This window comes from Melospiza georgiana, chromosome 28, assembly GCF_028018845.1.
Source record: "Melospiza georgiana isolate bMelGeo1 chromosome 28, bMelGeo1.pri, whole genome shotgun sequence".
NCBI classification, from domain to species: Eukaryota; Metazoa; Chordata; class Aves; order Passeriformes; family Passerellidae; genus Melospiza; species Melospiza georgiana.
The window spans coordinates 3,323,072-3,336,842 of NC_080457.1; the positions used below are offsets into that span (position 1 = coordinate 3,323,072).

Genomic DNA, 13,771 nt, shown 5'->3' on the forward strand with positions numbered 1-13,771 from the left:
GTCATTTTGTGTCAGTGAGACACTGGAGCAGACACCTCTGGGAACACCACAGGGATCCTGCTCCAGTTGTGCTGCAGGAGACAGAAAGGATCATATCTTTTTGTTCCTTTCCAGATAGCAGTCATGGCATTCCTGGCAGCATAGGTAAAGGATTTTCATGAGGATACAGGAAAACCACAGATCTGGGAGTTTTATTGAAATTTTGCTCCCGTAAGAGGTGATCTCTGACACCTGTGGCTGCCTGCCTTGCACAAAATGATTCAGCTGGACTTTGTGCAAAAATCCAGCACCCAGCCAAGCACATCTTGAGCTCAGATGTGCATTGCAGGCACCTGAACTGCCCTTCCCTCTTAAAACTCTTCCATTTTCATGTGACACATGGCAAAGACTGCATGGCACTGCAAAAGAGACTGTGCCTCTGGTTTCTGGGAAAATGCAATGCTGTAGGGCTGATGGTCAGCAGATTCCTCATGTTTGAGGATTCTTCTGAACTGGTTCAGCACCACTAAGAAGGATTCAGTGTTCTTTGGAACAAGACATTTCTGAGATCAGTGTGATGCTTGAAATCAAAAAGTTGTGGAAAGAGTGCTGAACCTGCTGTTCCTGAGCTGAGATTTATGCCTTGGATAGGAACAGGAAAATCCAAATGACTCTTCTCTATAATTCACTGCTTTCACTGTGTTGTTTTACCAATAATGTTTGTCTTTTCTTTAATGTTATCATAAAAGGGCAGTAACAATACAATAATGGTGACTAATCTAAAATTCCATCCCTAAGGAAGGCTAATCAGATCAGTTCCATGAGAAATTAAGGAACTCTTTTTGTTTCCAATTAAAACTACCTGCCTTTAACCCCGCTTTATACCACTGACTACTTCTCCATTGAGTAATGTCGTTTTTATTTGTGAAACCTCATACTATTAAATGCAATGAGCTCATCCTTTTTCTTGGCATCACCTCATCTTGATTCTGGCAGAGACACAAAGAAATTACAGCAGAGAGAAGACTGTAAAAAAAAAAAGAGAGATCATTTTTCTCTTAAAAATAGTCAAGCTGGCCGTGGCAACTCTGAAGGAAAGTGAAAATTCAAGCCCAGTTTTATATTTAAAATTATACACAGATGACAAATCCAACATTGTCACCAACATTGCATTGTTTTCCATATGGTGAGATATATTTTTCCTCCATATCCATGTGTGTAAAAGATGTCAAAGCAACTGCAACTGGAAGAGATTTTTTCATTTGGAAGCCCCTAGGAACAGCCACTAAGTCCAAGCACCTGATTTCAGGGCTGAGCAAAAATTAGAGCTCATTATTGAGAATATTATCAAGTGCACTGAAAGCTCTGGCAAGTTCCAGGCACAGCTTCCCCTCTCATCTTGGTACTGCCTCAGAAACTCTGAGAGAGCACAAAGAAAAGGAACTGTGATGTGATAATTAGTGAGATAATGTGATATTTAATCTCTTGGAGAAGATCAATATTGAGCAGACAAGGACTCCAGGTGCCTCAGTTCCCCCTTCCAGCACTGGGCAGCTCCTCATTTTCTACCTTGACAAGGAGGGTAAATACACATTGAACATTTTGGTTTTCTCCTTGGTACTTGCTTATTTTAAATGACAAAATGTCTCTGAGCCAAGCACTGTGAGAGTCTGGCCTTAAATAATTTCTCATGGTGCTACAGAATTCAAGGGGCAAATGGATGGGTTTCCACTGAGTTGTTTCCCTTATGGCTTTCTTGGACTTTTTAAACAGCTCTGTCAGGATTGGGAGGCTTGGTTTTTTTCAGAAATCTTGTAAAGACACAGGAAGAGTTTCATTATTGCAGTAGAATTTTTTTTGCCGTGCTTATTTATTTAATGTTTGAATAGCTGAAAATATCTTCTGAGTGTGTGCATTGAAGACTTCCTGGCTGGGCTGTGTGAAGGACCCAGAGCTTGCAGAGGATATAAACCAGATTCTAACTGGAACCCAGCAGTGTAAACAAGTCCTCAGTGCAGACAAGAACCCTTAATTCTTGTAATGGGAAACATATTCCAGTTGTGTCTGTGTTTTCTCCTGCAAATAAACCAGTGAGAGATGTGCCTGCAATGTTTTCCTGACACAGACAGTTTCTCACCTCATTATTTTATTCTCTTTTTAATGGATTTATTTTTATTGGGACATTTTAAAGAAGTTTATAACTCAATCCAGCTAAATACAGGTGATTTGAAGACAGCAAGTGGCCTGACACAAGTCCATGCTGCCAGGACTTTTATGCTTTATATTTTAGGTAAAATCAGAGAAAAGAATATTGGATTTTTGTATACCTGAATGAAGGTTGGCTTCTTGAGCTACACTTTTCCCTAGAATGTCCTTTTCAATTAACCTCACATAGAAATTGTGGATGATTATTATGGAGAGTTTCCAGTTATTCACAGGAAAATAATTTCCAGTCCAGATTTGTAAGGTACCCTGACACTGGGACTAGGGGTTTGTCCTCCTCAGCTAAGAAAAGTGAATGGAGCAATTAAATTAGACATGATAGATTACTTTTTTCTGAATTGGAAACTACACAGATTCTCAACAGTTATATCATCTATATCTATATCTATATCTATATCTATATCTATATCTATATCTATCTATCTATCTATATATGTATATATTCATCCTCTCTCATGAAAGAAATAGAGAATGGAAAGTGTTGAAATATAGGTATACAGAAAAGCATAGAAATATAGATGAGAAATTATGAAATATTATATTTATATTATATAAAATATTTCTATATTATAATAAATTACGTAGAACATTCTACATAATATTTATAGATAAAATATAAAGTAGGTAAAATATATAAATAATATCTTATATATAATATATTTATATATCAATAGAAATTTAATATATAAGATATATATTAAAATATAAAATATATGCATATATTTATAGAAAAAATATAAATATAAAATATAGAAGTAGATGGAAGTATAAAACTGTTAGGTTGTTTGTGGTGAGTACTGAAAGGAAGAAACAAATATTTTTTGGGGAGTTTTTACAGTCATCAACTTAACTGTGGCACTGCTGGGCTAACACTCACTTGGTGATAAATTCCTGGCTGTGGGGAATATTTCACATGTGGCATTTGAGTGACAAATTAACTCTGGGGATGAGTGTGGGCTGTAATAAACTTTCACTGAACTGAAAATGTAAGGCTGTAAGAAAGCATGTTAATTCACAGTTCTGTTTCCTGCTCCAAAGTGTGACTGAGGGAGGCTTGAAAAAATGTTTTCTTCTTTAATAAGGAAAGAGAAACGCAGCTCAAAGCTCCACGCATGAAGTCACCCTGCTCTCTGTTACTCACTGCCATTATCTCTGCTGCAATCTGCTCCCAGAGGAGCTCCCAGACAGCCCTGGGAGCTTATCCCTGTCTGAGAGTTATGGAAGAGAATAAAATAACAATTATGGTCCAGAGGGAGGGAACAGTGGTGTAAGGGTCTGGTGCTGGATGGAAATCCTTCCTGCGTGCAGGAAGCAGAACAATGTGCCATTGTGTGTGGGGAGGGTGGCGACGGGGGGCCAACACCTGGAGCCAGGGCTGAGGGGGGCTGCCCCATCATAACTCACAAATACAGCCTGAAAGGCAGGAGCCTGAGGTTATTTTATCCAGACAAAGCCCTTCTGCTGTAAGCACTGAAAGAAAGGGGATTTCCTGTCCATCTGCCCGGAGGAGCTGTGTGGATCCAGCAGGCAGAGCCCAGTAACTAATGCAGACATGTCACTGTGATATTTTCTGAAAAATCCCTTTGCCAGGATTTCTTCTCCTGGCAAGATGAGAAGCCTCAGCTTCCCAATGTTTTGCTCCTCTGGAATGTGATTTGGAGAGTTGTTTACTCAGCATGTGAATTGTTTTTAATAATGGCCAATCACAGCCAGCTGTGTTGGACTCTCTGAGTCTGTCACTTTTTATTATCATTCTTTTCTATCTTTCTGATGTATCCTTTCTCTTTCTTTAGTATAGTTTTAGTCTATAATTTTCTTTTAATATAATAGAATATAATATGATAATATAATAAATCAGCTTTCTGAGAACTTGGAGTCAATTCTCATCTCTCACTTCATCCTGGGGACCTTCACCACAATAGACACTTCTTAGAGAGGCTCTGCTCTTTCCTCAAGGGAAGGGAATTATCCAAAATATGAGATAGTGGCTGATGAAACTTCGTATGAGCACTACTAGAAGTGGGGGAAGAAAGTGGGGTAATTGAAAAATGGTGTGTTCTGTAAAATGCCCTGATTTGTTGTGTGTGCTTGTTTCCACGCATAGGAAATCCTACAGGAAGCAGGATTTGTAATGTAGAATATGTCCCAGTCACAATCTCTGGCTGTGAAATGTTTGCTAAAGGGCTCTCTTGTTTCCCAGACAGTGTAAACTGAAGGGTTTAGCTCCTTATTTTTTTATATTTTATATTTTTTGGGAGGGAGGTGAGGCCCTGACACAGGTTGCCCAGAGAAGAAGTTGTGGATGCCCCATCCCTGGAGACATTCAAGGCGACACTGGACTGGTCTTGGGTTATCTTTGGAGTTTAAGGAGTTCCATTCACTGGAAAAATCCCTGGATTAAAGCTGTGGAATGGCCTGGAGGAACTGAGGACTAACAACAGAGGAGTCAGGGGATACAGAACTTGTAAAATAAATCAGGGCCTCTGCTCCATTGGCATCTAGCTAGACAGATAAAGGGTCCATAAAGCCTCTGACTCTAAGGAAAGCATTTCTCTTGCTCTATTTAGAAGAGGTAAACAGATATAAATGGCTCCAGCACATATTTTTGTGTTTGTACAGATATCCCTGTTCCCTGTGGGCTGTTTGCACTGGCAAAGTCTCAGTGCCCTGCTCGCCTGTGCTTCCTGGGGAATTCCTGCCAGACTCCTCTGATGCCATGGGGTGACTGTGTGCTCAGGTTATTTATTGACAAAAAAGGCGCAGAAAATATTGCCAAACATCCCCAGGTAGCTTCCCTCTCTTCTGAGAGGAGAGTACAGCCTGATGTGTATTTCTGACAAAAATAATTGCAGGTCAAAGACTTTGCTCCCAGACAACAGGACTTCCCTGGGAGATTCTTGGCACCAGAGGTTCAGAGGTCAAATGCTTTGATGTCAGCAGTGAAATGTTCCTTCTCAAAACACTAAAATCTTAGAGTGAGCAGATGGTTTAATGAAGAAACTGCCTAAGCACAAGAAGATATCACAGGTGACTCAGCTTATTTCTCAAAATTCAGAGCAAGAGCTGTTTAGGAGCTGCAATTATGGGTACAGACTGAGATCCCATTGATTAGTTTTTAAGTAAATTAGGATTCACTATGCCACCATTGACATCTTCCTTGAAAGGCAAGATTTATTAGCCCCTCATCTGGCTGAGGAGCTGGTTTTGGTTTATGTGAGTAGCCAAGAGCCCAAAAGTTTTCATCTCCAAAGAAGCTGCTCCTGCAGGTTGCAAACTCTCTAACCCCAGTGGGGAGGAGGTGATGTACCGTGATAAATGTACAGAGAAAAATGGCTGAAGAGGGTGCAAGGATAGAAGTAAAGAAGAGCTCCTGCTCTGTGGTGGTTTGTGTCTCAGGAGAGAAGGGTAGAAGATCTGAGCACCAGAGCTCTTCACAAAATACTAAAGCTTGCTTTAGTCTCTGCCAAGAGTTTAGTCAGAAATGTAATCAGAAGGGAGAAAGGTTCAAGAAGGAAAGCCAAAATCATTTTCTGTTCTTACATGGAAAATTTCTACAGTAAACTTCATCTCATCTGTGCATGAGCAATTTTTTTAGCCAACTAGTTTTATGTCAGCTGAGTACTGAGATTATTGTCCTGTTTCTAACATTGAGTTTTTTAACAAAAAGAATTATATTCCGCCATTGTCCACCCTTCTCAGCGCTGCAGAAACTGGGATCTGACCATAAATCCCTGTCTGAACCACCTTCCATTTAAATATCTACTACAAGGAAGATAATTGACAGTAATTTTTCCTTATCGTAAAGATCTGAAGAGACAGGGGTAGGTCTAGCCCAGAGAGAGAACATGCATAGCCCTAAATGCTGTAACTGATTATATAGTAGTTATTATACCCACAGAATTTACATGAGGCCCTATGTGAGACATCCCTGATGCTCTTTTCTTATTTTCTTTTTTTTTTTTCAGGGGCAGAGGAATGTTGGCATTTTGTTTTATGTAACTGCTGTTTTTTGATAAAGTGAATAAGAGCAAGTATGGGAAATAATAAAAATAAGTGCAGTATGGGAAACCAGACACCAACCTAATTCACTTCCTCAGTGCTGCTCAAACTTCTCAAGTTTCTTTCACTTTAAATAATTTTTTTAAAAATTGGTTTTGCACAAATATTTACTCTAAATTGTTGGTTTTTTTCATCCATCAGAGCTTGGAAATGTTGAGAAGGAATGTAATGTATGTTTTTTCTTAGTAGATACAGTAAGCAGCTGTTTGAAAAGAATACAGCATCCTTGTTTTTTTAAAAAATGATATTTATCAATTTTGAGGTCTTTTACAAGTGGAATTACCACTAACAGCTTTATAAACATATAATCCAAATATACAAATTTGTACCCACCATATCTACAGTTCACATGCAACCACAACAGCATCAGAGTAAGGTGAAAGGCTGGAGCTGCAAATAATGGTTACCTTTGAAATATTTAAACCAAAGTTTCAGTATTCTCAAGGGTCATAATGTGGTACACTAGTGTGAAATTCTGCTTAAAATATGGCATTAGAGATGAAACAAAAGGATATAAGAAATGGGAGCAGGCTTTATGCTTTTCTAAATCATCATAATTCGATACGCCATAAATTTTGGTTGAAAGTGGGGATAATTTAAAGTGGGAGTGTCCTTAAGTGTTCTTAAAACTTCTGGTGGTGCTGTGGCAGTTTATTGGAAAACTTGAAACCAAAATGGGGATATTTTAGCTGTTGTGTTGAGAGTTCAATCCCTGCTGTGCCTGCTGGGACATTTGGTAATGACTGCTTTGAAAAAATACTTGAAACTGAGATCCAGCAATTTAATTTCAGGATTTACAGTAAGCTTGGAAGAAATTTCCCACTGCAAATTGCTGCCATCAACAAGGCACTGACCTTCTTGGACTCTCTTCTGAAACTGGTGAGCAGACTTCTGTGTAAATCTATTTTTAGTCTCACATTTTATTTTGTAATCTTATTGTCTATTCATACAGGTGTCCAACTCATTTTGCAAGAAAAATCAGTGACTATAAAAGTATTTATTTCTCTCCAAGTAGGGCACAGGGAAAATGTGCATTGTCAAGTCCAAACGCAGACTGAACAGGTGTGACCAGGGGAAGCCTGGATGAGGACAGAGCTGCATATTCTGACTAAAAATCTGCATTTTCTGGATGTTTGAGAGTCTCTACAATATTATTCCTGTTTTATATTCTGTGTTTGTTGTTGTTTTTTTTTTTCCTATAGAATCATCTGTGGTAGTAAGACAGTTTGAGAGACAAAAATCAAAACCATGCTGTCCTTTGGCGTTTTTTCCCCTTGTGCTCTTTAATTGCCTCTGTAACCTCATTGTGTAGCTGATTTTAAGCAGTTTGCACCCACATTCCAAGCAATGATTTTCTCCAAACTCGTCTCCCGTTGCTGCAGGGATCACTCAGAGCTGGGGGAGGCAGCAGAGTCCACATCCTCTGTGTCATGTTCGTGTGGGGGCACTGCTTGCCCACCTTTAACACGTTTCCACTTCATTCTTCTGTTCTGAAACCACACTTTGACCTGGGTGATAAAGAGAAAATAATTACTTGTTGCCTCAGCCTGAGCTGTATAAAGCATATGTGTGTAGAGAGATGGTTTGTGGAATTCTAGAAGAAAAGGTGAACAGAGTTTGACTAATCCATCTCTCTAATACAGACTGCAACAATTATTTCTGAAATGCTCCACACAGATGTGGAGCTCCTCTGAAACCCTCAAGGGTAGTACAAGTGCTTTGCCTAGAATCTTCATGTCAAACAAGGCACAGTGCCTCTCATGTATTTTTAACATCTAGGCCATCCAATCTAATGCTTCAGGAATTTTAATTTGCCTCACACAATTCTTCTGCTGTCCACTTAGCATTGATAAGGAATCCTGGACTGAGATGACAATGAGAGAACAGAAATACCTCTCTCCACACAACTTTGTATAATTGTCTTTCCTTATAAAAAGAAAAAAAATTTCCACCTCAAAATACCACCTGACCCAGGAAGAATGCACATATCAAACATTAATTCCAACAATTTCCTTTAGTCAAAGGTGATATCCATATTCCACATGTAAACCTTGATATATCAATAGGCACCAATGAATGGTGGTAAACAAGAACTCAGCAGAGACCAGTTATTACCAGGGCTATCTTTAGTTGAGAGAAACATAATTAAAATATTAACTACTTACAGAAATATGTAATGAAGGTGTCACAGACATATTTTATGAAAAATCCTTTCATTAGGATCTTTTCTCCTGAGAAGCTGAGAAACTTCAGCTTCCCCATGTTTTGCTGCTTTGGAATGTGATTTGGAGAATTGTTTACCCAGCATGTGAAATTGTTTTTACTTGATGACCAATGACAGCCACCTGTGTCGAGGCTGTGAGCAGTCACAAGATTTTATCACCATTCCATTATTTTCCTTGCTAGCCTTCTGACGAAATCCTTTCTTCTATTCTTGTAGTATAGTTTTAATATATCATTTTCGTTTGATATAATATATATCATAAAATAATAAATCAGCCTTCTGAAACATGGAGTCAAGATTCTCATCTCTTCCCTCATCCTGGGACCCCTGAGAGCACCACCACAAAAAGGTGTTTGAAAGAATGTGGAGGCTTGGTTTTAAAATACCTCTGTGCCACTGCAAAAGCACACCCTTGAGTAACATAATCTGATTTTTAGCATTAAGGAGAAGTTGTGGGGGAGGAAAGAGGAGCTGGGGAGGGTTTGGGAAGTACTTGTCTTTCGGTGAGATCCAGGTTCACAGCTATCTCGTATCTCCTGAGCCTTGTCAAGTAGTTGTGGTGGGCAAATTCAGCTTCCAGCTCCCTCAGCTGCTCCTTGGTGAATGCTGTCCTTTCCTTCCGCGATCTGCTGCTGCTTTCTGCCTTATTGCTGGAGATCTGGCTCTCTAGGAGGCAAGCACACTGCTGTGATTTGGGGTTATGCTGGTGTGGATGAACATGTGCAGTGGCAGAGATCTAAAAAACTCCTTGAAGTGCTCAGTGGAAGATTTAAGATGTTTCTTTGTGGCCCCTTGAGCTCAGCATGTTGATTTGGAGAGGACAGAGGTGGGACAGCTCGTGGTAATCACATAACCTCTGAACAGAGAGAGAAAATAAACTATAACCAATGCAAAGTACCTGGGAGCTCCTCACAGCCCTGTGGGAAGAACTCCCTTTCCAAGGGGCAGTTTTCACAGTGGGAATAATTTAAAGTGAATATTTGGATATTATGGTGTGTGTAGCTTGGAACCTCTCATCCACACTGTGTGCCACATGGTATTGTCAAGAGAAATAATCCTAATCCATGGCTTGAGGTTCTGGGAGATTCCAGAGGTGGAAATGTGGCCCAGCTGCTTCAGTTTTGACAACAGGATGTGAGAAATGACAAACGTGTGAAAGGACAAATCATCTTGGGCAGGTTTTCCTACTGTACTGCCAGTTGAAAAAGAAGAAAGGAGAGCAAGGGAAGTTCAAGGAAATTCAGGAAAGGAAATCCAGGAAAGGAAATTCAAGGAAAGAAAAGGAAAGGAAATTCAGGAAAGGAAAATAAAATAAAATAAAATAAAATAAAATAAAATAAAATAAAATAAAATAAAATAAAATAAAATAAAATAAAATAAAATAAAATAAAATAAAATAAAATATGTTTGAGTGTGTCTCCTTCCAGGATCCCAAGCAGCTTCAATTCTGCATTTAATTTAGCAGCTGCCTTTCCCCTTGCTGCAGTGGTCACTGGTAGGTGGAAGCTCAGAGCTCTCAGGGATGTCATTGCTTACAGCTCCCTGAAAGGAAGAGAGCAGGGGACAGCAGAAAAGATGAAAAGAAAGTGTGAAGAGTGCTAATAAGAGAGAAAAAAAGTAAATTTTTTCTTCTGTTTAAAACAGGGAGATGTGCTTTGGAATCAGTCTCTTTAATGATAAAGATAATGTGAGGAAGCTGAAATCTGCTGTTTATACCTATGACTAGCTGATGTTTAAATGAAAGTGGTGTTCACCTTTTAAATTATTATTATTTTTAAACTTCTTTGTATTTGGGAAAATTTTGCCTAAATATGCTTTTTCAGTATAAATGAACCTAAATTCTACAAATGTCTGCAAAACTTAGAAATCAATCAATCAATCAATTAATATTTTTATCCCTGCATTCTCTGCCTGTGAAATGAGGCTACAGGAAAATATTCTCCACTTGGTAGCAGGGCTGTGGGAAAAAGCACAGTGTAGCTTTTAAGTGAATATTATGGTATTTTAATGAATAGAAGTATCTTAAATTTTAACAACCTCCTAAGTAAAAACAATTTAATGCATATTTCACTGATTTGGATCTGAGATATCAGCAACTTAGAGTTTTTATTACTCTGAGATTATTGGTTTATACACTATAGAATGTGCTTTGCCAGCTAGGGTGACACCATGAAAACCATGAACATTTTCTGCCCTGCTGGACATTGTCCTGATGGGCAAACTTTTAGAACCTCCTGTTCTGAGGTTAAAATATTTAATATTTAGGGACCCCAAACAGAATTTACATTTAAAGGAAGACTTTGCCTCTTGTACTCTTTACCACAACTGAGATGTCAAATCCCTAGTATGACATTCCCTACTACCACAGGCAGCTCAAGGTGAGGGATCTTTGCTCTCTGCCATTCTTTTGCTCAGACAAATGGCAGGTGTGAATGTAAAACTCTGTAACTCCACATCCTAGTGGAGCTCTGTGTGTGTACATGCCATGGGACTCCTGCTCAGTTCCAGCCAATTGTGCTGGTGAGTAAAATGCCTAGCTCAGTTCCCAAGATCTGCAGGAGTAAAATAAAATACAAAGACCAGAAAAAGAAGAAGACAGTAAGTTAGTCATGTTAGACCAGTTTAGACAGTCCTGTTACTGTCTAAAGTTTCCCCAGTCAATATTATGAAATGTTTTGCTCAGCAGCTTGCTTTCTTAGGTCCCAGTCTCACCAGGTGTTCTCATTTCTGCTCGGAATTCCTGCTCTCAAACTGCTCGGGCCCTGATCTCCTCATGGAGCTCTCGCTGTCATCCTGCACTCCCAGATGTTAAAAATAGGTTAGAAAGTGTTGTAAAATGGTTGATAATTGTTAAGCACGTACTGTTAGTCTGGTTGTTAAGTTGTAAAAGGGGTGAAAAGGGTGGTTATAAGAAATTACACCTGAGTGAAGTGCACCACTCCCCAAGCGAAATGAGTCAACCTGGACAGAACTGTAAGGGCCAATCAAGCACCTAAAACTGGATTTGCATGAAGGATCCAAAAAGAAACCAATCCAAAGGGACAAAAAACAGGATAAAAAGGGGCATCTGACCCAGGGCACCTGTGCCACTCCATCTGGAAGATTGGGGACATCACTGCTGAAGACCTGCAGCATCCTCAACGGGATCCCTGAGTGAAGTGCACCACTCCCCAAGCGAAACGAGCCAACCTGGACAGAACTGTAAGGGCCAATCAAGCACCTAAAACTGCACTGTCCCACAACCCTGATTTCACATCACCTACCTGAGCTTTCCTTTTTCCTTCTGGATGGCTTTTTCTCAGAGTCACTTGTAGGATTTGCTGGTGCCTCATCATCCTCATCCACAGCCACGCTCCCCAGGCTGGCGCTGCCGCCCTCTGACTCTCCAGAAGCCAAGGCCAGCCCTGGGTTTGCTCCTCTGGTGGCCTCAGGCGCTGCCAGGTGCCACGAGGGGTGCTGGAACGAGGGGTGCTGCTCCTGGGGGAAGCTGTGGGCAGCTGGCACCAGGCAGGAGGCTGAGAAATCAGGGTAAGCAGCAAAATCTGCTTTTTGCTGGAAGGAGAAGGGCGCTGCTGGGTAGTGGCTGAGCCCTGGAGCCGAGCTCAGCTCGGGCTGGGAGCTCCTCACACAGCCCCAGAGCAGGGGGGGAGGCTGTGGGCTGCTCATGCAGCTGCTGCTGCTGGGATCCATCTGCTCCCAGTCCTGCCCACACCTCAGGGCTCCTGCCTGCTGACAGCTCAGCCTCCAAAAGCACCAGGGGAGCAGAGGGAAACTCTTCCAGATGTTACAGAAATCTCCTCCCTAAGCAGCAGTTTGCCGGTGATGCTGCGGCAGGTTTGCTGCTTTAGGAACTCTGGTTCTGGAGGTCTTCATTGCCAAGCAGATTTAGGCAGGGATTGCCATGAGCTGCTTCCTTGTGAAGTGCTGGGCATGGGTGAAACACTTTTTAAACACTGGGCTGGGGAGACAGTGACAAGTTTGTGAAGTGAAATGTGAGCGAGGGAAGGAGGGGTTAACACACATACCCTCAGCCCCTCCAACCAAAGCAAAGCAGGCAGCTATTAATCATCTGAAACCTTATATGCACATCTAATGGGATTTGCAGATGGAGCCTTTTAAAGAAACAATGTCTGTATTTTTTTTTTTTAAGGGAAAGAGCAGCGCACACACAAAAAAGTCTTTAATGTTTCCTTGTAACGCTATGAAGTTATTTTTATTGCATTGTTAAGAAAATTCTCAGTCTTGGGTTTAGAAAAAGCTCTAAAACAGGATTCAATAGACACCAAATCTCAAGAACTAAAGTGGGAAATAGAAGCAAGAAAGGCCTTCACTAATTATATATAATTTAAGACCCAATCCTAAGGTTAAGAAAAATTATTAAACCTGGCTTGTACACACATGCAAGGCTTTGAGTGCTGTTTGTTTTGTTAGGTTTGTAACACATGTATTTGCTGAGGGTTGGAGTTTGCTGCCAGTGGCAGTTATTCTTTCTGTATTCTGCTTTCTAGGGAATTTTCAATACACCCTCCTGCAAGGAAATCTCTTGATTTTATGCCAATGAAAGCCATGTTTTTCATCTTTTGTTGAACATTTTATAGTTTTTCCTCACAGAAAGCAGATTTTTTTAGACCCCAGAGCCATCCCAGCTGAAAAGACATTAACAGGGAATCTGTTCTCAATCCCTTTTTCCCAGAAGTGAGAATGCCCCAAACCCTATGCCAGGGTTACTGCAGCTCCTCACTAGGTTGTTCTCCATATTTTTAATGACAATTTAGGTATGCATGTGTCCCATGTCTCCAGAATCTGCTTACAAACATTTCAAATACTCCTCCAGGCCTTGCTCCATGTTGTCTGCGCCTCTTTGCCTTCTCCCACCACTGCTGCTGGGTTTTGTGAGCACAGGAGCACAGAGATTTAACAGACATGAGGTCTTCATCTTCCACAAGAGCTGAGGTGATACTGAAGATATTTTGGTTTTTGTATAGTTCAGAATTGTGAAATTTCATGGAATCTGGGTGAGGTGGGCAATGTGTTTATCCTGTTGCATCTGTTGGTTTTTAGAACTTGGCCTTTTCCAGGAAATCGAATTATTTTAGTTTAAATCCTTCTGAAGAAGAACATCAAATTCCTTTCTATCACAGGAACCTAAATTTTCATGCAAAAGGCTCACTATCTGATAGCTAATTCATTCTCTAGGAAGAACTCACCTAAATATTAAATCTGTTGCATTGAATAGTAAACATTTAAAAACATTTTGTACTCACAGGCAGGAGGAAGACCCCAGAC

At 40.3% G+C, this 13,771-nt stretch overlaps 1 protein-coding gene across 1 annotated transcript; it reads right to left on the reverse strand.

Moving 5' to 3' along the window:
* Positions 1-7,442: 7,442 nt before the first annotated feature.
* On the reverse strand, positions 7,443-12,175 carry MEOX1 (mesenchyme homeobox 1). The gene is made up of 3 exons (XM_058041951.1): positions 11,749-12,175; positions 8,979-9,151; positions 7,443-7,769 (listed from the first exon to the last, which is right to left on the reverse strand). Exons 1-3 carry the CDS (start codon positions 12,173-12,175, stop codon positions 7,647-7,649), a joined length of 723 nt encoding a protein of 240 aa, XP_057897934.1. The 3' UTR covers positions 7,443-7,646.
* Between the last annotated feature and the right edge of the window lie 1,596 nt (positions 12,176-13,771).